Consider the following 25,454-nt stretch of genomic DNA (forward strand, 5'->3'; position numbering starts at 1 on the left):
CTGGGGGGCTCCATTCCCGGGGCCCCACCCTGTCCTCGCTTGGAGAGCCGCCCTGGGGTCCGGACGCGGGTGGGGGCCTTGAGCTGCCTGCCCCAACCTCCCCTGTGCGGGGCTGGGGCTGTGGGGAGGGTCTCGGTCCGGCCCCAGCCCCTCCCCCCTAGGGGGGGCCCACTCCCCCAAACCCCCCACCCCCCCACCCCGGCTTCAGATCTGCGTCTCTTGCACGTTCTCCTTGGAGCCGCTCTTGAAGAGCAGAGGTTCGTGGATGGAGTTGAGGCCAGGCGGGCCCTTGCCCCCGCAGCCCCCGCCGCTGGGGTTGCTGCTGTAATGCGCCTTGAAGGCGGCCGCCACGTAGTGGTGGTGGTTGAGGTGGTCGCGCTCCAGCGCGGGCAGGGCCAGGTGGCTGTCCCCGCCCACGCCGCCCCCGCCCGCCACGGCGGCGGCGGCGGCCACGGACACGGCGGAGGCGGCGGGCAGCTCGTCCTCCACGTTGATGATCTCCACCGTGCGCGTGGGCCCGTGGTGCTTGTGCAGCTGGTGCTGCCTGCGCAGCTTGTAGAAGGCCACGAGCATCACGGCGGCCATGAACGTGATGGCCACGAAGCAGCCGATGATGATCTTGGTGGTCTTCATGACGTCATCCAGGTCCTTGAGGGCGTTCTCCGTCACGTCCGTGATGGGCACGGTGAACGCCTTCTCCGTGGGCCGCGAGGAGCGAGGGGCGGGCGCCGTGGTGGACGAGGAGGCCTGGCCTGCCCCCTCTCCGGGCCTGCCCCCGCCCCAGACGCCGTCCGTCGTGGGCCCCGGCGGCTCCTTCTCGGTCCCGCGCGGCTGCAGGGCCTCCTCTCCGGGCTGCGTCTCCAGGGTCTCCACCGTCACGGTGGTGAAGTAGGTGTAGCCGCCGCCCCCGCCTCCGGGGCCGCCCCCGGCGCCGCCGCCCGCGCCGCCAGCACTTCCAGCCGCCACGGGGTCCACGGCCGAGACGTTGAGCGTGGCCGAGGCCGTGGTGTTGCCGGCCGAGTTCGTCACCATGCAGGTGTACTGGCCCGTGTCCTGCACGGTGACGTTGGTGAAGTTGAGCGTGCCGTCGTGGAGGACGGAGATGCGCACGCGGTACGAGCCGTGCGTCATGAGGGTGCCGTTGGGCGTCAGCCAGTTGACGGAGGTCATGGACGTGCCCGTGCGGCACTTGAGCTCGGCGGCCATGCCCTCGGTGACGTTGAGGTCCGTGGGCGGCTCCACGATGACCGGCGCGTAGCAGGTGAAGTGCGACTGGTCCAGCTCGCCGATGTAGCGCCCTTTGAGGCCGGCGGGCGCGTGGCAGCGCGCGCAGCATGTCGTGTTGCTGGGCACCGTCTCCTTGAGCCACCAGCTGAGCCACAGCACGTCGCAGTTGCAGTGCCAGGGGTTGTGGTTGAGGTGGACGCGCTCCAGGCGGTGCAGGGGCGTGAAGAGGTCGTGGGGCAGCGACATCAGGTTGTTGTGGGACAGGTTGAGCTCCTCCAGCGACTTGAGGTCGTCGAAGGCGTTGCGCTCGATGGTGGCCACTTGGGCGTGCATCAGCCACAGCTTGCGCAGGCTGGTCAGGCCCTGGAAGGAGCCCGGGCGGATGAGGTCCAGCCGGTTGCCGGACAGCTCCAGCTCCTCCAGGCGCACCAGGGCCGTCAGGTTGGGGATGTCCTTGAGGTTGCACATGCCCAGGTTGAGGTAGCGCAGGTTCACCAGGCCCTCGAAGGCCGCCTCCGAGATGTACTCCAGCCGCTTGAGCTCGCCCAGGTCGAGGCGGCGGAGCGAGGGCACGCGGTTGAAGGCGTACGACGGGATGCTCTCGATGGGGTTGTTCCGCAGCCAGAGCTCGCGCAGCTTGGACAGGTACTCGAAGGCCTGCGTGGGCACCGTCGTCAGCCGGTTGTCAAACAGTTCCAGGGTGTTGAGGCTGGGCAGCCCGTTGAAGGCGCCCACCTCGATCTTGCGCACCAGGTTCTTGCTCAGCTGTAGGATCTCCAGGTGCCGAAGGTGCTTGAACGTGTCCGTCCGGATCACCTGAGGTGGGGGAGGGGAAACACCATCGGTGATACTGACACTAACCGGGTGGACCACAGAGGATTTTTTTTAAAAATTATTTTGTTGAAGTATGGTTGGTTTGGGCTTCCTTGGTGGCTCAGACAGTAAAGAATCTGCCTGTAATGCTGGAGACCTGGGTTGGATCTCCGGGTTGGGAAGATCCCCTGGAGAAGGGCATGGCAACCCACTCCAGTTTTCTTGCCTGGAGAAGCCCATGGGCAGAGGAGGCTGGCCGGCTATATAGTCCAGGGGGTTGCAGAGAGTCAAACACCCTGAATGACTAACACTTTTCATGGTTGGTTTATTTCTGTTGTAAACCAAAGTGATTCAGTTATATATACATGAAAAATACATGTATATATTCATATATATGAAAAAATATATACATATATATACAACACACATTCTTTTTCTATTCTTTTCCATGATGGTTTATCACAAGATATTGAATATAGTTCCCTGTGCTATACAGTAAAACATTGTTTATCCATTCTATATATAACCATTTGCATCATCTAATCCCAAACTCCCAACCCATCCCCTCCCCGTTGGCAACCAGGAGTCTGTTCTCTATGTCTGGATCAAAGAGCTCTGAGTGCTGGCGCGGGCGATGACTCCCCACGTCTCCATCTTTGCTGTAAGACCATGAGGTCACTGGGGAAAGTAGTTTGAAGCTTTTTTCTTATAAAGTGAAACGGAGAGTTAGTTACCTGGGACCTGGCCCCTCCAGTTCCCAAGTATTTCCCCATGAGAAAGGACAACAGATGTCCATCCAGAAGCCTGTGATGGGCGCTCACAGCATCTGTGTTCATTGCAGCCCAAGCTGGAAATGAACCAGGGCCCATCAGCTGGTGATGGAGCCACGCTCTGTGTCTGCAGGATGGGACATGATGGCTCAGCAAGGACAAAGAACAAACTTTGGACACAACAACTTGGATGGATCTCATGGGCATCAGGTTGGGTGAAAGCAGCCAGACCCAAAGGAGCATGTGCCACAGAACCCTGTCCATTCCACGTGTGTGTGTACGTTCCGGGGCCGGGGGAGGACAGTCTGCCAAGGGCCACGAGGGAACCGGATTCCTGGGCTGATAGAAATGTCCCTAGTTGGGGTGGTGGCTACAAAGGTGAATGCAACTGTCAAAAGTTCCGAAACTGTACCCATAACATAGTGAAGTCGCTCAGTCATGTCCGACTCTTTGTGACCCCATGGACTGTAGCCTACCAGGCTCCTCTGTCCATGGAATTTTCCAGGCAAGAGTACTGGAGTGGGTTGCCCTTTCCTTCTCCAGGGGATCTTCCCTACCCAGGGATTGAACCCAGGTCTCCAGCATTGCAGGCGGATTCTTTACCAGCTTAGCTACCAGGGAAGCCCACCCATAACATGGGAGGCATTTTATCCCATATAAAGTATTTAATCAAAAAGATTAAATATAGGAAATCCCCTGGTGGTCCAGTGATTAGAACTCCAAGCTCTCACTGCCAAGGGCTCCAGTTTGGTCCCTGGTCAAGGAACTAAAATTTCACAAGCTTTGTGGCATGGCCAAAAAAAAAAAAAAAAAAAAAAATCAAAAAAAGTTAGGGACTTCCCTAGTGGCCCAGCTATTGACTCTGTGCTGCCCTCGCAGGGGGCCTGGGTTCAGTCTCTGGCTGGGGGACTAGACTCCATGCAATGCATGGCATGGCCAAAAGATTTTTTAAAAAGCTATGCCAGCAGCTAACATGCCTCGGATACTTCTTGGGTGCCAGAAGCTATTCTAAATGCTTTACAGCCAACAACTCAGTTAATCCAACAAATCGCCCTGAAATCCACAGAGCGACTATGAAATCCATAGAGCTCCAAAAGCCAGGTTTCTCACTAACTTGGGCACCAAACCCCATTTGGTGGCAAAACCTGATCAGAACTCATGTGAAGCTGTTTAAAGCTTTTATTGATCCCCTTCTTGGGACTAGTCAAACATTCCACTCTAGAAACATTCCAGAATTAAGAAGTATGAGATTGTTGGGGATGCTGTAAACCTATATGCTATATATGAATACCTTTCTAATATCAGATGGCCAAACACATTCAGTCTCGAGGGTGTCACACGGCGGGTTATGAATTATCTCCATCTAAGTGGGAAGATGAGGGTGAAAGGGGAGAGTGGGAAAGCTGGCTTAAAACTCAGCATGCAAAAAACTAAGATCATGGCATCCAGTCCCATCACTTCATGGCAAATAGATGGGGAGAAAGTGGCAACAGTGACAAATTTTCTTTTCTTGGGCTCCAAAATCACTGTGGACAGTGACTGGCAGCCATAAAATTAAAGGATGCTTGCTCATTGGAAGAAAGCTATGATTAACCTAGGCAGCGTATTCAAAAGCAGACATCACTTTGCCCACAAAATTTCATGTAGTCAAAGCTATGGATTTTTTCCAGTAGTCATGTACAGATGTGAGAGTTGGACCCTAAAGAAGGCTGAGCGCTGAATAATTGATGCTTTCGAACTGTGGTGTTGGAGAAGACTCCTGAGAGTCCCTTGGACTCCAAGGAGATCAAACCAGTCAATCCTAAAGGAAATCAATACTGAATATTCATTGGAAGGATTGATGCTGAAGCTGAAGCTCCAATACTTTGGCCACCTGATGCGAAGAACTGACTCATCGGAAAAGACCCCAATGCTAGGAAAGACTGAAGGCAGGAGAAGGGGACGACAGAGGATGAGATGGTTGGGTGGCATCACCAAATCGATGGATGTGAGTTTGAGCAGGCTCCAGGAGCTGGTGATGGACAGGGAGGCCTGGTGTGCCGCAGTCAGGGTAGCAGAGAGTGGGAACGACTGAGTGACAGAACAAGGACAAAGCAGGAGGAAGTGGAAGTGCAGAGAGACGCAGTGACTGGCCCAGGGATGCACAGGAGGGGCTGGCAGATCTGGGATCCGACCGAGGTTGTCTGGCTCCAGAGTCCCAGCTCTTCACCCTTGCACTCGGCTGCCACCTGTCAGGGTGGAGGTTGATGGACCACCGAAGGGGCAGCGCTGGGCTGGGCTTGGGACACAGAATCTAATCTTACCAGATTCTCCTCATCAATCACCGTGCTGCTTACACCAAGGCACGGGAGACCACGCAGCCATCAGACAGCTTTTCTGCAGCCTAGTTATGCCATGGAGATGCCTGCATTTGAATATTAAGGGGATAATGGAGAACCCTAAACAGCAGACAGTGTGCTGATGACTTCATAGAACTTGAAAAAAAAAAAAAAAAACAGCCAAGGAACTGGGTGTGTGCATATACACAGCAAGAAAATGCTGCAAGGACATACCCTAGCCACTTCTTGGTGGTGAACTCCAGCATCTGGGGCTTATGGGCTTAAGTTATTTCTCTTAAGTTACGCTTTCTCTTTAATGAAGAAAAATTACTTTTAAGTAGAAGAACACTTTAAAAACTTAAAAAAAGAGACTCTAACCTGGGAGGCACCCCAGTATAAGGAACAATATTATTCCTGGTGCAGTTCTCATCGTAAAACAAGAACCACCATTCCTGCTGGCTTGACCCAACATAAACATGATGCCCGCTACGTGTTTAATCATCAATTTCCTCGAGGCCACATGAAAAAATAAAACCACAAACCCAAGACAGATGAAATCAATTTTAGTGATTGATTAGCTTGATAGTTCCAAGATAGAAGGGGACAACAGAGGATGAGATGGTTGGATGGCATCACTGACTCAATGGACATGAGTTTGAGCAAACTCTGGGAGACAGTGAAGGACAGGGAAGCCTGGCGTGCTGCAGTCCATGGGGTCGCAAAGAGTTGGACGGACATGACTTAGCGACTGAACTGGATTCCCTGGTAGCTCAGCTGGTAAAGAATCTGCCTGCAATGTGGGAGACCTGGGTTCGATCCCTGGATTGGGAAGATCCTCTGGAGAAGGGAACGGCCATCCACTCCAGTATTGTGGCCTGGAGAATTCCATGGACTGTATAGTCCATGGGGTCGCAAAGAGTTGGACACGACTGAGCAACTTTCGTACACTCACTGGTGACTGAACAGCAACATTATAATTTCAACATGTAATCCAGGGGAGAACTTACACATGAGATATTTTACAATCTTTTTTTAAAATTTATTTTTACTGAGCTAGGTCTTCATTGCTACGTGGGCTTTTTCTCTAGTTGCAGAAAGTGGGGGCTACTCTCTAGTTGCGATGCTCCAGCTTCTCATTGTGGTAGCGTCTCCTGGTGTTGCGCACAGGCTCTAGGTCACGGGCTCAATGGTTGTGGCCCACGGGCTTAGCTGTTCCGCTGCATGTGGGATCTTCTGGGACCAGGGATCTAACTTGTGTCTCCGGCATTGGCAGCTGGGGTCTTTTACCACTGACCCACCAGGGAAGCCCCTATTTTACACTCTTTCCACATTAAGTCTTTGAGCTCTGATGTGTGTTTGACAGGCCACGCCCTTAGCAGCCGGTTCCTGCCTTTCCCCTCAATAATAGGATATTGTGAGCCTTCCCCACGTCATAAATATGCTTCTGAAACCTGACTTCTGTGCCCACCTAGAATCTCTTCCTGGAGCTACACCTGCTTTCGGTGATGGAATTGACAAGGTCAGTTTTTTCTTTTCCTGTGTATGCTCCTGCCTCGTCTCAATTTCTGCAGTGAACAGGCTCACCTTTAGACCTGGACTCAGCTAGGGAGGACTGGCCTGGGGACCCTGCAGCCCACCAGGTCTGTGCCTGCAGTTGGGGCTGAGAAGAAGGGGGGCCCGAAAGCCTTGGCCTGGCAGCTCTCAGGGGCCCTGGAGCCCCAGCCCTGCTGCGTGGGCCGCGGGAGCCTGGGTTTCCTTCCCTAAGCGACCCCAGAAAGAGCCCAGTGTGTTCTCTCGCCCGCTCATCCTGCGAGCTTCGAAACAGCAGCATGACAAAAAGCTTTCCCAATCAAACTGGCCGGCCCTTTGCTTTGCTCAATGACTCTGAGTTTCCCCAATATAAAAGCCACAGAACCCTTCTCACAGGCTGCCTTTCCTCATCACCCTGGGAAACGCTGGCAAAGTCCCAAGCAGGCCTTTTAGTTGCTGTTTCTATTAACAGCAACAATAATAATAACAGTAATATGCAGTCATTACTAATCACCAGGCAGAGAATGAGGTGGACTCTTCAAAGGTCAGACTTGAGGGTTTAGACTGAGAAGCTGAGAACACGGGTTGCTGGCCCAGGTGCCGGCAAGATCCCCTGGGAGGGCCTTCCCTGGTAGTCCAGTAGCTAAGACTCCATGCTTCCGGTGCAGGGAGCCGGGTTCCATCCCTGCTCAGGGAACTAGATCCCTCACGCCGTAACTAAGAGTTCGCGTGCCGAAGCTAAGACCAGGTGCAGCCAACCAAACCAACCAATTAATAAATGAAAAGAATTTCTGGGAGCTGCCCCATTGCCCCCTCACCCTGTCTGAGTCACACGATGCCCTGTGATCCTCCCTAGTTCCCAGCAAATCCGTCCACGTGCCCCACCCTGCCCCACTCCTTCCAGGGTCCCCGTTCTCAGCAGGGCCCCTCCAGCCCGCCTTCCCAGTCAAAAGCAGGAATGTAGCTTTGCACCCTGCACTGTCCACAGCCTCCCCATGTTAGGGCTGGTCGGCCAGCAAGCCAGCCAGTTCTGTCCCTTTTGAATGTCTCACGCCTCCTCTGTTCCCATGGCCCAGCTTATATCTCAGCCTTCCCAGCCTCCAATCTCTTCCCCTTGAGTCCATCTGCAGGGCCTTGCCACACCTGGAGCTGACCTGGCCTCTGCCTTCCTCTAGAGCCCTCCATGGCTCCCCAGTGCCCTCCGGGGAGATTCAGCCTGCCTTGGAAGCCTGGCTTGGCCCCCTCACCTGCAGCCATCACTCCAGCTGCATTTCAGCCAGTATCAACTTCTAGAACTATCTCACAGGCACTCTACCTTTGCATACACTCTTACCCTGCTCAGAATGCACTACCCTTTTCATCCACCTGGAAAACTCCCGCCCACCCTCTTGTGCTACAGTCCATGAGGTCACAAAGAGTTGTACACTACTGAGTGACTGAACTGAACTGACCCCCTTGTTCTTCTTGTTCAGTCACTCAGTCGTGTCTGACTCTTTGTGACCCCATGGACTGCAGCACGCCAGGCCTCCCTGTTTCTCACCGTCTCCCGGAGTTCACTCAAGTTCATGTCCATTGAATCGGTGATGCCATCCAACCATCTCATCCTCTCTTGTCCCCTTCTCCACTTGCTGTCAATCTTTCCCAGCAACAGGGTCTTTTCCAATGAGTCAGCTCTTGGCATCAGGTGGCCAAAGGACTGGAGCTTCAGCTTCAGCATCAGTCCTTCCAATGAGTATTCAGGGTTGGTTTCCTTTAGGATGGACTGGTTGGATCTCCTTGCAGTCTCCAGTGTCTTCTCCAGCACCACAGCTCAAAAGCATCAATTCTTCCACATTAACAGCCCTCTTTCTGGTCCACCCTCTTGAACCCAAATGTCTCTCATTCATTCACCCATCCTTTGCCTACTTATTGAGCCAGGATAGGGCAATTCTGAAGGAGCAAATGGAGGAGGACCGTCCTCCATGGAAGGGCACCTTCAACACCAGGCCTGCAGAGCCGGCTGGAGGACACCAGATGCTCGGCGAGATTCGCTCGGCGCAAGGCTTGGCACCCGCAGGCAGCATCTGAGCTGCAGTGATGAGTGCCAGGCTCTGGGCTGGGCATCCCCAACCGCCAGCCTGGCTTGTCCTGCCCAGCCCAGTGGGGCCGGTGCTGTTAGCGCAGCAAGGTCGAGTGAGTCAGCAGGGCTGCTCACTGGGCCTGGGTGGAAGCCCAAAGCTGGTAGGTGTGCCCAGGTCTCCCTGGTTCTCTGCACAAAGCAACTGAAACCACACCACATCCAAAAGGTGCGTCCGGCTCCGCCCAGGGCTGTGGCTGCTCCTGGTCCACATGCTTTGTCCCCTTCGTGCTGGGAAGGGGGTGTGTGACGGGAGCTGCAGGGGCACTCCCCAGGCAGGGCTGGGGGGATCTCCCTGGCAGCCCCTTTAATGATGCACTCAGGAATAAACAGGCCACAGGCCGGGGGTGTGGCAGAGAAGCGAAGCCCGGGTTTACTGAGGCGGCACTGTAGGCTTGCTTTAAATAGTGAGTCCCTTTATTTGTAACCAGATTCCAGTTTTCTCCCTCCTCCTCTCTGCAGGGTGACTGGGGAGCACCCTCGTTGGGGGTAGGGTCTGCGGGTGGGAGTCAGCGCTGGCTGGGTTCGAATCTCGGCTTTGCTGCTGACCAGCGGTGCGCGCTTGGCCAGGTGGCCAGTGCGTCTCTGAAACCATTTTCCTTGCAGGTCCTGCAGCGTTGTGAGGCTCGGACAAGATACTGAGTGCCCGGGACACGGCAAGCAGGCAGTAATACATATTTTTAAATTGTTGATGAGGCTGATGATGACCGTTAACAACTGTCATACCTCTGGGCTTCTGGCTTCTTCCCCGGCCGTTTTCTCTACATCAGCTGCCAGAACTGTCTAAAGTGCAGTTCAGATCCTGCCACATCCCTGCTCACAGCCCTCCCACGGCTCCCTGTGACCCTCCGCCTGATATCAGAGGCTCTGGACCTGCCGCACTGCCCGCCCCCTGCTCTGGCCGCAGGGAGACATACGGGGTTCTATATGCTCACCATGCTTTGCCCAGCCTCTCTGCCTTCACACAGGCTGTGCCCTCCACCTGGAATGCCTGCCACCGCTGCTCAATTGCTTCAGTCGTGTCCTACTCTAGGCGACCCCAAGGACTGCAGCCCGCCAGGCTCCTCTGTCCGTGGGATTCTCCAGGCAAGAATACTGCAGTGGGTTGCCATGCCCTCCTCCAGGGGATCTTCCCGACCCAGGGATCGAACCTATGTCTCTTACGTCAGCTACACTGGCAGGCAGGTTCTTTACCATTAATGCCACCTGGGCTTCTAGTTCCCTGGAACATTCCAATCGCCTTCTGCCAGGAGTCTCTCTTTGGCTGGTGCTCACTGACTCGTCACAGGCATTCTCTGAGCAGACCCTTATCGTGCTGGTTCAGTGTGTATGTCTCCTTGCCTGAGCTGTGAGTCTTCATGAGTAGACTTCGTCTGAATCATTTCTGCCTTCTCTGTACCCCGTTCAAGGCTTAGTCAAGGCTTAGAATGGACAAGGCTTATTTGGAGAGCATCCAGCTGTGAGTCAAAGCTATGGTTTTTCCTGTAGTCATGAATGGATGTGGGAGTTGGACCATAAAGAAGGCTGAGCGTTGAAGAATTGATGCCTTCAAATTGTGGTGCTGGAGAAAGACCCTTGAGAGTCCCTTGGACAGCAAGGAGAGCAAACCAGTCCATCCTAAAGGAAATCGACCCTGAATATTCATTGCAAGGACTGATGCTGGAGCTGAAGCTCCAATACTTTGGCCACCTGATGGGAAGAGCCAACTCATTGGAAAAGACCCTGATGCTGGGAAAGATTGAGGGCAGGAGAAGGGGACAACAGAGGATGAGATGGTTGGACGGCATCACCGATTCAGCAGATATGAGTTTGAGCAAACTCCCAGAGATAGTGAAAGACAGGGAGGCCTGGCGTGCTGCAGTCCATGGGGCGCAGAGAGTCAGACGCAACTGAGCAACTGAACAACAACCTAAAGATCAAAGCCAGTCAACTCCTCTCCTCTTCTTCCAGAAAATACAAGGCTGATCCCATCTGTGACTCTAACAAAGGACCATCCAAGGCAGGTTCCCGACAAGTCAAATGGAGAAACTAGTATTTGTTGAGTGCCTAGCATTTCGCAGACCCTTGTGCTAAGCACTCGGAGGTTGTGATCTGCTTTGATCCTTGTGGAAATCTTGTCACATGGAGATGACCAACCACACGCCCTTGCCTTCTCTCTGCACATTTGGTGGTTTACAGCTAAGGACATGGAGGTTTATTGAGGTAAAGTCATTTGCCCTCAGTCTCACAACTCCAGAGTAGCAGAACAAAGACTCAGTGTCTGCATCTCCTGAATCGAAACACTGGGTCTCCACCACGCCCACACCTAAACCGAGAGGGCTGGGCTTCTGTGGGTTCCAACGCCATTGCTCTGAGCCGCAGAGCCCGTCCGTTGTTCACGTTACCCACCTGCTGACTCGCTCATTCGGAAGATACTCTTTGAGCGCCTGCTATGTGTCAAGCACTGTGCCGGGCTCTGGGAATCCAGCAGGGACAAGACACAGCCACAGCTGACTTCCCAGATCCCGACCTTGAGAGGGGACCAGAGATACCCAACATACTAATTATGCAAATGATCATTTAAAGGGTGATGGTGTAAACAGATCTTGGGAGGTGCCCTGGCCACAGGGGAGAGGCAGGCCTGCGGCCCCTTCACCCAGCACCATCTGAAACCCCTCCCCAAACCCTCTCTGATGCTAAGGGCCGCTCACCCTTGTGTCCGCTGACACACAGTGGGATGGACAAGGTGGGGACTGGCTTCTCGAGCAGGCAAATCTCCCTGCTCTCCGAGCCTGATGTCTCTGGCTCGAGGGAACGCTGACATCCTGCCAAGCCCTCCCGCCTCCCCCCACAACCCGAGAGCCTGGCTCTGTGCTAATTGTCAAGGATGCAAAAAGCAGTCAGGCCGGCCTGGGAACATGGTCTCATCCCTGACCACCTCCCTCCCCGCCGGGGACTTCTCCCCGGCTCCTTCCATCCTGTAACCTCGCCTATAAATTAGGGGACTTTCCACTTCAGTAGTGGTAGATAAATGCTATTAACGTTGGGGGAAAAAAAAAAAAACCACCATGTTCTGTTGGGATTTTTAACAGAATAAACTGTCAAGAAATCCCTTATTAAAAATTTAACTGTGGTTGGAGAATCATGAGGCGAATTGTTCATCTGAACACTATGAAGATAAATCGCTTTTATAGGTTTTGAACGTAATGAACTGGAAACAAAAATTTAGTAAGATTCCCGGGTTTTTTTTTCTCGTTAATTATTTTAGGTTCACTTTTTTTTTGTTTTTCCCCTTGGGCTGTGTTGGGTCTTAGGTGAGGCACTTGGGCTCAGGAGCTGGGGCCTAGTTGCCCCACGGCATGGGGGATCTTAGTTTCCCAGCCAGGGATCGAACTTGCACCCCTCTGTGTCGGAAGCGCAGAGTCTTAACCAGTGGACTGCCAGGGAAGTCCACATTCCCAGATTTTTTTAAAAAAATTGTTTCTTTTCTCCTGTACCCACTGCTTTTATGACGACTCCTCATATTTCTTGCTTCTCTGAGGTCAGGGACTCATGCTTCCCATTTTCAGTGGGGATTTGTCTGACTGCGAGGATGTGGCCAGAGCTGGGCAAGCGTGCAGACCACTGAGGGCTCCCACCTTGCTCACGGAGCCCCACCAGGCCTAAGACTCGGCCTTCTGGGACCTGAGTCCCCTCTGGAACATGGGAACATGGGCCCTGAGGACTGAGAACAAACATGTATCACGACAACACGGCCCAGCCCAGGGGCCACCCAGAACGCAGCATCCTCTCCATCATCGCTCCTGCACCGCCCACAGATCCAACCAATTTGTCCCTGATAAGAGGTTCCAGGCCGTACCAGGTACCGCTCTAACGGGCTCCGAGAGGCTCCAGGGGGGCCGGGGCAGCTCTCCCCTGCCGTCCCCCAGGAACCATCATGGGAGAGGGCGGCTGAAACCAACCTCTCAGCATGCTCCCTGGGCTGGCCATCCTCAGCTACATGGGGCAGCAGGGGGTGCTCAGGCCAGGGTGGGAGAGGAGACCGCCTGACGTCCACGTGTCAGCTCCCCGGACAGCCACTGTGCTTAGACAGACCCTGCCCAGCCACCCTTACAGGTCGACCCTGCAGCCTGGTGGGTAAAGCTCTGGGGTCGAACAAGGACCTCCTGCAGAGCACAGGGAGCCTGGAGGGGAGGCAGGGGGGTTGGGGGAGAATGGACACATGTGTAGGTATGGCTGAGCCCCTTCGCTGTTCACCTCTAACTACCACAACACTGTTCATCGGCTGTGGGCATGCGTGCTAAGGCGCCAGGCGCTCTTCCCTCATCAGACCTGCTGAGGCGCTAAGTCCAGGGCCCCCAAGACCACACGGCACACAGTGGTGCTCAGTACGTGCTGGTCCAAAGGTTAGAGACATGGAATTTCTTGACAGCTGTAAGATGGACCATTATCCCCATTTTGCTGATGACAAAACTGAGGCTCCAGTGGGTTCCATAATGTGTCAGAGGACTCGTGAGTCAAATCTCAACAGTCCCCCACCATCCTAAGTGCCAGGGTTGCCCAAGTGAGTGGCAGAGTGGAACAGCATTCCAGAAAAAGGGAACAGCGCACGTGAAGGTGCTGAGCTAGGAGGGAGCAGGAAGGGCCAGTGTCCTGCCCAGGATGCAGGAGGCTGGAGACGGGAGAGATGGGTGGGGGCCAAGACCTAAAGGATTCTGCCTCCATCAGGGTGGATACCAGAGGGAACACCGGGGCGCCCGATGTTCAAAGAAGCAGACCAGCTCACTGGCACAGGACTTGCCCTGTGAGGCCCAAGGCGTGTGGCATCATTTCCTGGGCCCACTCACCTACAAACCTGAGTCTGAGGCAGCCTTGCCGCCCCTCCCACCCCAGCCCAAGGCAGGCAGCCCACTCTCAAGGGGTAAATGGGGGAGGGGCTCCACCCACATCTCCTCCCACTTGGGAAAACGAAATTTAAAAGCAGGCAGAGTTCTCACTCGGTGTGTGTGCTCAGTGGCTTCAGCTGTGTCCGACTCTGCGACCCCATGGACCCCACCAGGCTCCCCCATCCCTGGGGTTCTCCAGGCAGGAATACAGGAGTGGGTTGCTATGCCCTCCTCCACGGGATCTTCTCGACCCAGGGAGTGAACCCATACCTCTCATGACTCCTGCATTGGCAGGCTGATACTTTACCTGCTGAGCCAGCAGGGAAGCCTGTGAGAGCCCTAACCTGGAGACCATCCAAATGCCCATTAACAGGACTTCCCTGGTGGTCCAGTGGTTAAGAGTCTGCACTTCCAATGCAGGGGGCGTGGGTTCGATCCCTGGTCGGGGAACTAAGATCCCACATGCTGCCTGGTGTGGCCAAATGCCCGTCGACAGAAATGCAAAGCGGAACTGAGGTCTCTGCAATGGATAGAATGTGACCCAACAATACAGAAGGGAAAGGGGAGCAGCCACGGCCACAGGAAACCCCAGGGATGCATCTCAGCAGGTGGGCAGAGCAGAAGCAGCCAGAGGTGCAGGAGGGTAGCTGCCCGGAGTGAGGACTCTGGGGGAGGGTCCAGAGGTTCTTTATGTTCCATTTCTCGTCCTGGTGTTTACGTGGCCCTTCTCTCTCTCTTTTTAAAACGTTTACTTTTTGGCTGTGCCACACAGCACGTGGGATCTTCATTCCTCGACCAGGGATCAAACGCTCACCCCATGCAGTGGAAGCAAGGAGCCGTTTTTTCCCACTTTTCTATTTATTTTTGGCTGCACTGGGTCTCCATTACTACATGCGGGCTCTCTCTAGCTGCAGAGAGCGGCGATTCCTCTCCGATGCAGGTACTTGGGCTTCTCTTTTTGGGACCACAGGCTCTAGGGCACTCGGGCCTCGGCAGTTGTGGTCCCCGGGCTCTAGAGCTCAGGCCCAGTAGTTGGGGCGCATGGGCTTAGTTGTCCGGAGGCACGTGGGATCTTCCCAGACCAGGGATCGAACCCGTGTCCCCTGCATTGGCAGGCAGATTCTTAGCTACTGGACCACCAGGGAAGTCCCAGCCCTTCCCTTTCTGATGATCGTTTTGAGCTGGACATTCACGTCCACGTTCTTCTTGTGTGTGTGTTACATGTCAAAATGAAAATAAGTCAGGAAGAGTCTTCCTGACTTCCAAGGCTTCCAGAGTCCTTTCTTGACAGATGCGGAAACTAAGTGTCAGAGAGGGTGACGGGAAGACCCAAGGTTCTGGGGGGAGATGGGGTGATCCAGGGTCCTGGGGGGCGATGGGAAGATCCAGGGTTCTGGGGGACACTGGGATGACCCAGGGTTCTGGGGGGCGACGGGAAGACCCAGGGTTCTGGGGGTGATGGGATGGCCCAGCGTTCTGGGGGGCGATGGGGTGATCCAGGGTTCTGGGGGGCGATGAGGTGATCCAGGGTCCTGGGGGGTGATGGGAAGACCCAGGGTTCTGGGGGGCGCTGGGATGACCCAGGGTTCTGGGGGGTGCTGGGGTGACCCAGGGTTCTGGGGGGCGCTGGGATGACCCAGGGTACTGGGGGGGCGACAGGATGACCCAGGGTTCTGGGGGGCGATGGGATGACCCAGGGTTCTGGGGGGCGATGGGATGACTCAGGGTTCTGAGGGGTACTGGGGTGACCCAGGGTTCTGGGGGGCACTGGGATGACCCAGGGTTCTGGGGGGCGATGGGATGACCCAGGGTTCTGGGGGACGATGGGGTGATCCAGGGTTCTGGGGGGCGACGGGATGACCCAGGGTTCTGAGGGGCACTGGGGTGACCCAGGGTTCTGAGGGGCACTGGGGTGACCCAGGGTTCTGGGGGGCACTGGGATGACCCAGGGTTCTGAGGGGGTGCTGGGATGACCCAGGGTTCTTGGGGGCGACGGGATAGGTTCTGGGGGGCGACGGGATGACCCAGGGTTCTGGGGGACGACAGGGTGATCCAGGGTTCTGGGGGGCGGTAGGATGACCCAAGGTTCTGGGGGGCGACGGGATGACCCAGGGTTCTGAGGGGCACTGGGGTGACCCAGGGTTCTGGGGCGGGCGCTGGGATGACCCAGGGTTCTGGGGGGTGACGGGATGACCCAGGGTTCTTGGGGGCGACGGGATAGGTTCTGGGGGGCGACGGTATGACCCGGGGTTCTGGGGGACGACAGGGTGATCCAGGGTTCTGGGGGGCGGTAGGATGACCCAAGGTTCTGGGGGGCGCTTCCGAGGGAAGTAAGGAAGAAATGGGAGTCAGGATGGAAGCTGGGGAGGTTGAGTTGGGCATCCAGTCCTGGGAGCCTGGGCGTGGCCCCTGAGGCTGGCTGTCCCTTCCTGCCCCAGTGACCCAGGGTGGGGAGTCCCACCAGCCTGTCCTTGCTGACCTCCAGAGACGGTCCTTCTGCACCCACTCTGCTCACCATTCCCTTCCTTAAAGAGCTCTGGCTGGGAAAAGTCCATCCAGTCAAAAACTCCCTGTGTTTCCTGATGCTGGTGAGGACTCGACTACCCAGAAAATCACAAACTGGCGCGTAACTGCAAAGCCATTTCTGGTGCTCACCTCGGTCACGCACCACGGTGGGTTCTTCTCTGCAACAGACTGACTTTCTTGAAGCCAAAGCCTGGCCAGCAGGGCCTCGCTTTTCCAGGCCAGCTCCTGGGGCAAGCCATCGGGGTCACCGCGATTTGGGTGGCCTTGGACGAGTAGGGGGACAAGCTGCCTGTGCCCCTGCTCCCGCACCCGTCATGGGCGCAATCCCACTGTTATAGGAACAAACGAGTCAGGGCAAGTCTTCCACAAACTAGTCCTTTCTCCCTTCTCCAGGGAAAGGTGAGCAAATCCCAGTGTAGACTTTTTCCCTCGGCTCGTGTAACATTTTGTATTTATTTTTGTTTTTAACGGCTGTATTTATTTTGGGCTCTGCTGGGTCTTGGTTGCTGCGTGGATTCTTCTCTAGTTGCTGGGAGCGGGAGCTACTTTCCGGGTGTGGTGCTTGGGCTTCTCCTTGCGGTGACTTCTCTTGTTGCGGAGCCCGGGCTCTAGGCAGGTGGGCTCAGTAGGTACAGCTCCCGCGCTCAGGCTGTAGTAGAGCACAGGCTCAGTAGTTGTGACGCACAGGTTTAGTCGCTCCAAGGCATGTGGGATCTTCCCGGACCAGGGATCGAACCCGAGTCTCCTGCATGGGCAGGCGGATTCGTAAACAAGCCCGGTACTTGTTATTTTTTAAGTTCATTTTTTTTCCCAGATACAAAAATTATTAACCTCACTGTAGAAAATGTAGAGAATGAACAAGACATCAAGAAGAAATTAAAGGGATTCCCTGGCGATCCAGTGGTTAAGACTCAGTGCTTTTACAGTTGTGAGCCCAAGGAAGCACCCTGTTTGCGGAGCTGAGATCTCACAAGCAGCAGTGTGGCCAAAAAATTAAAAAAAAAAAAAGGCACTGTTAATACATCTGGGTGGTCCCTGGATTTTGTTTTAATTTTAAATTAAATTTTAAAGACACATTGGACATACTATTTGCATCCTTTGAAAAGTTCAATATGATCTTCCGAGCATTTCCCGGTGTCCTTCAATAGTCTTCAATACTCCATTTTAAACTTTTATTAATTTATTTGGCTGCATTGGGTCTTAGTTGCGCATGAAGGATCTTTTGATACGGCACACGGACTATGCAGCTGTGTGCTGGCTCTGGAGTGTGCAGGCTTTCGTAGTTGCAACGCTTGGCGTTTAGTTGCTCTAAGGCACATGGGATCTTAGTTCCCCAAACAGGGATCGAACCCACGTCCTCTGCCTTGCAAGGCGGATTCTTTACCGCTGGGCCACCAGGGAAGCCCCTGAAACTCCATTTTAAATCGGCGCGTGGGTGTTCTGTCATTAGGATGCTCAGTGATTCACTGAACCGATGTCTGATCACCGGGAGCCCAGGCTGCTTCTGTGTTTTGGCTGTTGGGCCACACAGCCTTCAGCACAACTCTGAGTGTCTCCTTAGGATGGAAGCGTATTTCCTAGTCAAGTGACTCCACACACGTTGCCCAGAGGACCTCATGGTGGGCCCCCAGAGGGACCAGGGCAGCCCCCAGAAGCCTGGACGGGTCAGTGTACTTTGTGAGGTCGAATGCATCATGTCCTCTGAATCCCCCTGGTGTGCGTTCCGAAGACATGATCCCGCCACAGCCTCCAAGGGGCTCCCGAGGGAGGGCTTGTGGTGGGGGCAGCTTGAAGCTTCCTGGGGGCTGGGGGGATTGGTGGGGGCGCCCATCAGGGGAATTCTGCAGCAGTTAAAGCAACCGAGTACACACACACACACACACACAGCGACGTGGAAGGCTCTTAACCCAGGCCTGGTGAAAAAGTGAGACAAAAGAAGCCGTCTATAACGCAGCTTCATTTACATAAATTAGCAATGCATCCACACAACGCAACAATAAGCATTTCGCAAGAACGCACACAAGCAGAAAGATCCAGAGTAAACACACGCGGATGGTCGGCTCTGGTGGGGGTGGGGAGGGGAGCAGAGAGGAGATGAGGAGAGGAGGCAGAGGCTGTGACTGAGGGAGGGGTCCCAGGGAGGACCCCCCGCCGGGGCTGGGAAGGGGTGAGCTGGCTGAGCTCTGCTCAGAGGCCTGGCTTCTACCCGGAAGAGGATCCAGGGGAGCAGAGGTGGCCCTGAGCCAGCCAGGGTGGGCATGTGCCCAGCCTGAGTGGCATCGGGGCTGAGGGAAGGCGAGTCCCTAGGGCTTTGCCTAGAAAGCATCTCCGAGGGCCTGTCCCCTGTCCCCACGGCTACACGGGCACCGCGCTCCTGGTGTGGTTCTCACCCTCGCTGGACCGCAGGCCGGGGCGAGTGGGAACGGGTGATTGAACCTGAGGACTGCCCCCAGTTCTTAGGGCGGGGGGCTGCAGGACTGGCTTGCTACAGCTCACAGAGGGTCCCCTCGGGCTGGCCTTCTATCCTTAGACAAACACCTGCTGAGCCCTAGTGTGTGCCAGGCTCTGATCTGGGTGCTGGGGAAGCAGAAGGGAGCTGGGCAAGTCCCTGCCCTCAGGGAGGTGACCATCTGGCTGGGAGCCCAGATGACAAGCAGGTGACCATGGACAAGGGGGTGGGGCTCCTGAATCTCCCAACCCCGGCCACCTCTATGGGGCCAGGCCTCGGGTGTGTGCATGTGTGTTTGGGGAGGTCACAGCCTCCGACCTGACCATCTCGCTTCTGGGATTTACCCCCAAGGCAGAATCCAGAATGGTACAAAGAACAAGCCCTGAGGATGTTCACTGCAGTATTGCTTACATCAGTTAAAAACATTGGAAATAAGAAGGGACGAGTTAACCCGACGCCCACATATCGGAATCCAATGTGGTGGTTAAAATACAAGTAATAGACAGAGGAGCCAGGAGGGCTACAGTCCACGGGGTCACAGAATCGGACGTGACTGACCACACACAAACGTACAACAGACAAGTATCAGAATCAGGGAGAAAGATGTTCATGGTGAAACTCCTAGGTGCCAAAAGTCAGTTGCAAACCAGTATGAAATGGGGTGATTCCATTTTTTGTTTTAAAAAATAAAAGCAGTATCTCTTTAGAGACCTGAACCTGTCCTATGCACAGAGGTGCATGTGCTGAGCCTCTGAATGAAAAGAATTCACATGTTAATAGGAGTTACCGGTGGTTGTCGGATGACACCTGACTTTTGTCCCTGTGTTCTTATTTAGATATCTTTCCTAGTTTTCCTAAATTAATTTGTGTTTATTCTAGAATAAATAATTTAAAACCACATTTACATAAGCACAGAAAAGAGCCAGGAAGGCTTTAAAACAAAATGTAAACAGTAGTTATTTATATCTAGGTGGTGGAACTAAGGGTGAGTTATTTCAGTTTTTAAAATCTGAATAATTAAAAAGTTATTTGGTAACTAAAGTGACCTCACTTCTCCTGCTATCTGCCTGTGTCCACCGAGGGTGTACAATTCTACTAAATGTTTCAAATCATCTGCTTTTGTGGACTGGACATTCCCTGACCTCAGGGAACATGCGGTTTGGGGTGGGGGGTTACTGCTCTTCAAATCGGGGGGTGCAAGAACCTCCAGGGGTGAGATACGAAAGTGTTCGGATTTCAAGACATGCCTGCCATGCTTGGGGACTTGCCTGGTGGTCCAGTGGTTAAGACTCCAAGCTTCCACTGCAGGGGGCGTGGGTTCAATCCCTGGTCAGGGAACTAAGATCCCACATGACACATGGCTCAGCCAAAAAAAAAAAAAAAGACACGCTTGCCATCCTTTAATGGGCTTCTCAGGTGGCTCTGCGGTAAAGAATCTGCCTGCCAATGCAGGAGGTGAGGGTTTGAGCCCTGGGTCGGGAAGATCCCCCTGGGGAAGGAAATGGCAACCCACTCCAGTATCCTTGTGTGGAGAATCCCATGCACAGAGGAGCCTGGTGGGCTGCAGTCCATGCTAGGGTAACAAAAGAGCTGGACGTGACTGAGCACACCTGGACATCATCCTTTAACGGCAGCCGTTTTTGTATAAGCTTTATAATATATGCGACCCATGGGTGCTGTAGATGTTTGCATGACTTTTGTAATAAATTCACATACGTATAATCTGACAGCGGTGTGGGTTACATGGTTTGCTGGCCAGTGGCCTGGGAGAGGGGGTGACAGACACATGAGCAGACAGAGTCGTCCTCTCCCCCCTTTTCCCGGATCCACTTGGCTGAAAAAGTCTGTGGTATCCACCTTCCAAACAGACCCAGGATCTGTCAGCTTCTCTCTACCGCCACCACAACCAGTCCGGGAGTGTGCCGGGCCACCAACCTGTCTCTCCTCAGCTCTGCACCAGCCTCCGAACAGGCCTGCCTGCCGTCACTCTTGCCTCTGGGGTCCCCACACCTTGGCCAGAGAGAGACCCAAGTCAGGGCCCATATGTCCTCTGCTCAGTGCCTCGCCTGGCTCCTGTCTCTGGCAGAGAAGAGCCAAGCGCTCACCGTGACCACACGACCCCTTTGTCCACTCTCTATCCTCACCCCCCGCCCTCTCCTTGTGGCTCACTCCACTCTGGCCACGCCAGTCTCCTGGCTGTTCCTCCTACACACCAGGCAGGCTCCACCCCAGGGCCTTTGCACCTGCTGCTCCCTGCCCAGACCGCCCCCACAAGGCTCCCACCATCACCTCCTCCACACATGTACTCAAGGAACTCCCTGCCTGTTCAGCGGTTAGGACACCACGCTTCCACTGGAGGGGGCTCGGGTTCCATCCCTGGTCAGAGAACTAAGATCCCACAAGCCCTACAGCTCAGCCAAACAAAACACCTGAAAACAAACATTTGCTCAAATGTCACCTTCTCCTTGAGGCTGCCCTGACCCCTGTGCCTATAAAGCTGCAGCCACCACCCTTCGCCCCCATCCAGCCTCCTTCCCCACAGCCCTTAACATCTTAAACACAAAGCACATTTCCTCCTGGGCTTCCCAGGTGGTGCTAGTGGTAAAGAAACCGCCTGCCAATGTAGGAGATGTAGGAGATGTGGGTTTGATTCCTGGGTTGAAAAGATCCCCTAAACCAATACAGTATTGTAAAGTAAAATAAAGTAAAAATAAAAATTAAAAAAAAAAGGAAAAAAGAAAAGATCTCTTGGAGGAAGTCTTGGCAACCCACTCCAGTATTTGTGCCTGGAGAATCCCATGGACAGAGGAGCCTGGTGGGCTGCAGTCCACGGCGTTGCAAGGAATCGGACATGCCTGAAGTGACTTCACACGCACGCACATTTCCTTTTAGACAGAGGCCTGGAATGCAGGTGCTGGGAGGGTGCACCTGGCTGTCAGTTTTGCTCACTGATGTGTCCCAAGTACCTATACTACAGCCTCCTTTGTGGAAGATGACCAGGTGATAGTAAATGATGGAAGCATTAAGAGGGAAGGCCAGGGATGTTGGGGGACTGTGGATCCAGAGGGAAGGCTCGCCTGGGGGACCTCAGGGCCCAAAGAGAGGCACATTCAGGCGAGGGGATGGCCTGAGCAGCCTCTCAGGGCTGGGAGAGTGACCGGTTGTTGCACAAGAGCCTGGACTCTTTCCAGAGACCAGGGGGTTTTGGAGCATTTTAGGCAGAGGGCTCCAAGACTGTGGCCACCTGATGCGGAGAGCCGACTCACTGGAAAAGACCCTGATGCTGGGAAACACTGAAGGCGGGAGGAGAAGGGGATAACAGAGGATGAGATGGTTGGATGGCATCACCGCCTCCATGGACATAAATTTGAGCAAACTCCGGGAGCTGGTGATGGCCAGGGAGGTCTGGCATGCTGCAGTCCATGGGGTTGCAGAGAGTCAGACACGACTCAGCAACTGAACAGCAACCGGGCAGAGGGCACTGCCAGGCCTGCGCGGAGGCCCCTGGGAGGATGGGCTGGGTGTGTGGAGTTAGCAGCTGGCAGGGCTGGGGCACTGGTGCTACTTGGTGGCTGTCCGAGGCCAGTGCCCTGTTCAGGCTGGAGGTGGGGGCACCTGGGTGGGGACGCGCCCTCCGCAGCTCTTGGAGGGGTGGAATTTTGCATCGAGCTCCCCACAGCGGTCTGCCCCCACCACGGGGAGGCTGCTGCGGCGTGCACTCTGCAGCTCCATCACAGACAGGATCCCTGACGGGCTCACCTCCCCACTTCAGGCTCCAGTTCCCAGCTCCCCCAGCCTGCCATCAGTCGGCTATGCCTTCCTTCCCTCCTGGAGTGGAAGCTGCCCAGGGAGAGGGAAGGGCCTGGCAGCATCGGTCTGCCATCAAAGGGGTGCCGGAGGACAGGGTGAGGGGGCAGGGGGAACAAGGGCGAGGATGGAGGACCCACTTAAAGGAGAGCTGGCCAGAGCGGTGAGACTGAAGCTGGACTCCAAGATCAGGGGCAGGAAAGGGAGCCTCTTGGGGGAGGTGGCTGAGGAGGCGGCCTGGAGCCCGGGGGGACACAGTCCTGCGGGAGCGGGGCTGGGCGAAGGTGGCGGGGTGGGGGGACACAGTCCTGCAGGAGTGGGGCTGGGCAAAGGCGGGGGGCACAGTCCTGCGGGAGCGGGGCTGGGCGACGAGGGGCGGGGGGCACAGTCCTGCAGGAGCGGGGCTGGGCGAACGCTGGGGGGTATACAGTCCTGCGGGAGCGGGGCTGGGTGATGGGCCAACTCTGGCTTCGGGGTTTCTATCACCACAGCCACCCAGGAAGCAACAGCCTGGCCTTTGGCATTTCTCTTGCCACTGACCACCCCGCCGCCATAGCAAGAGGACCCCTCAGGGCCCCAGTCCTCACATGGTCAGATGGGGGGTCCCTGACCCCTCCCCGTCCTGGGGTCAGGCTAGGAGGTTCAGTGGGAGCAGATGTTTAGCTCAGCCCCCTCTTGTCTCATGGCTCTGCGGGCTGGGATGGGAGAGGCCTGCATGGGGACAGAGGACTGACCAAAGGCCTTTAAGAGAGGGTCTCCGACTTCCTGGAGGGTCTAGGGGTTAAGACTCCGTACTCCCAACGCAGGGGGCGCGGGTTTGACCCCTGGTTGGGGAAGGTCCTGCCTGCCCCGCCACAGGGCAAAGCCAAAAACAAACCAGCCAACCCCAGTGGTTCTCAGGGCTTCCCTGGTGGTCCAGGGGTTAAGACTTTGCCGTCCAATACAGGAGGTACAGTCTGTTCCATGGGTGAGGAGATCCCACATGCCTCATGGCAAAAAAAAAAAAAAGAAAGAAAGAAACCACCCACACAATCCCTCCCCCGCTGTGGCTCTCAACCAAAGGGGATTCCCTCCGTCCCCCAGGGATGTCTGTGGGACGGGGAGGTGGGATGCTACTGGCTTCTGGTGCTCAGGGACGCCACTCCACATTCTATAGCCCACAGGACGCCCCCCTCCAAGCAACGATGACCCCCCTCAACCAAGGATGATACTCCCCAACCAAGGATGACCCCCCACCCAAGGATGACTCCTCCAACCAAGGATGACTCCCCCAACCAAGGATAACTTCCCCCAACCAAGGATGACCCCCCAACCAAGGATGATCCAGCCCCAGACTCAACAGAGCAGAGAAGGAGACACCCTGCTTCAAAACAGCACAGCTCTGCCCCCAAAGCATCCTGGGCGGTCCATCTTAACCACAATAATAATTGGATAGCACCTGCCCCGCTCCAGCATGAGCCAGCACCTGGGAGCGCTTGGCTCTCGTAAAGACCCCGTGGGGCCGGGAGACCCGAACCATAAGCGAATGAGCGCTGCCCGTGCCAGAGCAAGTCTACACTCTTGACAAGTATGAAGTCCAGCCGCCCTCGCACCCACCCTGCGCGCAGAGCTCTCATCATCCCCATTTTCCAGATGGAGAAACTGAGGCCCAGCATCATGTGCCCAATGCCCCAGGCTGCGGGCGCAGCAGTGCAGATGGCACGGGGAGCCTCAGCGAAGGGTCACCCCCAGCACGACCTGCGGCTAATGTGCTGTGGGAGGCAGGCAGGTGGTCCTGCCGCAGCCCAGACATATGGAGGAGCCTCATGCTGAGAAAACCCAAGACACAGCCTTGGCTCAAGGGACGAAGATGCACACGGCGTCCGAGAAGTACTCAGGGGACGGAAGGATGGGCACAAAGAGCTGGTGCGTCAGGTAGGAGGGACCGGCCGCCTGGCCACCACCCGCGCCCCTGCCCCAGGGCCCCCACAATGGCAGCCAGCCTGGCTCACCTGAATGCCGTTCTCCTGCAGGTTCAGGTACCGTGTGTTGACGGGGATGCTGGCCGGGACTTCCGCCAGCTCTCTCCTGGTGCAGATTACCCGACTGGCCTGGTTGCTGCAGGAGCAGGCTGCAGGGCAGGAGGTGGCCGGCGGGGCGCCCCCTCCGGCAGCAGATGTCAGGGCCATGCCGCCCCCGCCGGCCCCCAGAGGCGGGGAGAAGAGCCAGAGGAACAGCAGGGCCCCATGGGGCCAGGACATCCTACCGGGCGGCAGTGGGGGGCACAGGGAGCCGCGGGCGCGCGCCATCCTCAATGTTCATGCTCCGCCTGGGCGCCGGGGGGCTGTGGTGTGGGGGGAGAGAAGAAGAGGCTCAGTGAGGGAAGGGACCTCCCCCTCCAGAAGCCCAGCTCCTCCCCCAAGTCCAGACAGCTCTCTGCTGCGGCTGCCACCCAAGGCTCAGGGCCCAAGGGGGTGAGGCCACCCCAGGTCCCAGGTGATGAGGGCCCAACAGGCCGAGGGGGGCAGACAGCGGGGTCTGGCCCTCAGCACACCATCTCCGTGCTGGGAAGACTTTATGCCCATTTCCCAGAACAGAAAACTGAGTCTAGGGGGAGAGGATGTGCCGACAGGTGGAGACAGCAGCTAGGTTAAAAACTTGCTTCCTTGTGTGATTTCACAAAGGGATATCGATAGGTGGAGATGGAATGAGAGACGAGACAGAAGTGACAGACAAAAGGTGATGAGCCAAGCTGAGAAAGTCAGAGCTGGGGTCTGGCGCCTGACTCGGCATCCACCCAGGTCCCCTTGCCACCTGCACGTGCCTCTGGATGCCCCCTCACCCCACTTCTCCCTCCAGGGAGTGCTTGCAGAGGCCAGGTTTCCCAGGGACCTGGACACCCCACCCACCATCACACACGGGGCTCCTGTCTCCCTTGCGCCTCCTGGCAGCAGCTGGAAAGATTGAAGTTAGACTCAAAGGGGGACCTTGAAGGAGAAGGTGAGGTGCCAGACAAGGCAAGTGGGGAAATGCCGGGTGTGGGCAGGTGAAGCT

General features: G+C 55.7%; 1 protein-coding gene across 1 annotated transcript; it reads right to left on the bottom strand.

The window, feature by feature from the left end:
• Window positions 1-204: 204 nt before the first annotated feature.
• Window positions 205-24,709, bottom strand: LRRC4B (leucine rich repeat containing 4B). Its single transcript, XM_052656091.1, has 2 exons — window positions 24,413-24,709; window positions 205-2,043 (listed from the first exon to the last, which is right to left on the bottom strand). The coding sequence occupies exons 1-2, from the start codon at window positions 24,707-24,709 to the stop codon at window positions 205-207; spliced, it is 2,136 nt and encodes a 711-aa protein (XP_052512051.1).
• Between the last annotated feature and the right edge of the window lie 745 nt (window positions 24,710-25,454).

Source organism: Budorcas taxicolor, chromosome 18 (assembly GCF_023091745.1).
Source record: "Budorcas taxicolor isolate Tak-1 chromosome 18, Takin1.1, whole genome shotgun sequence".
NCBI classification, from domain to species: domain Eukaryota; kingdom Metazoa; phylum Chordata; class Mammalia; order Artiodactyla; family Bovidae; genus Budorcas; species Budorcas taxicolor.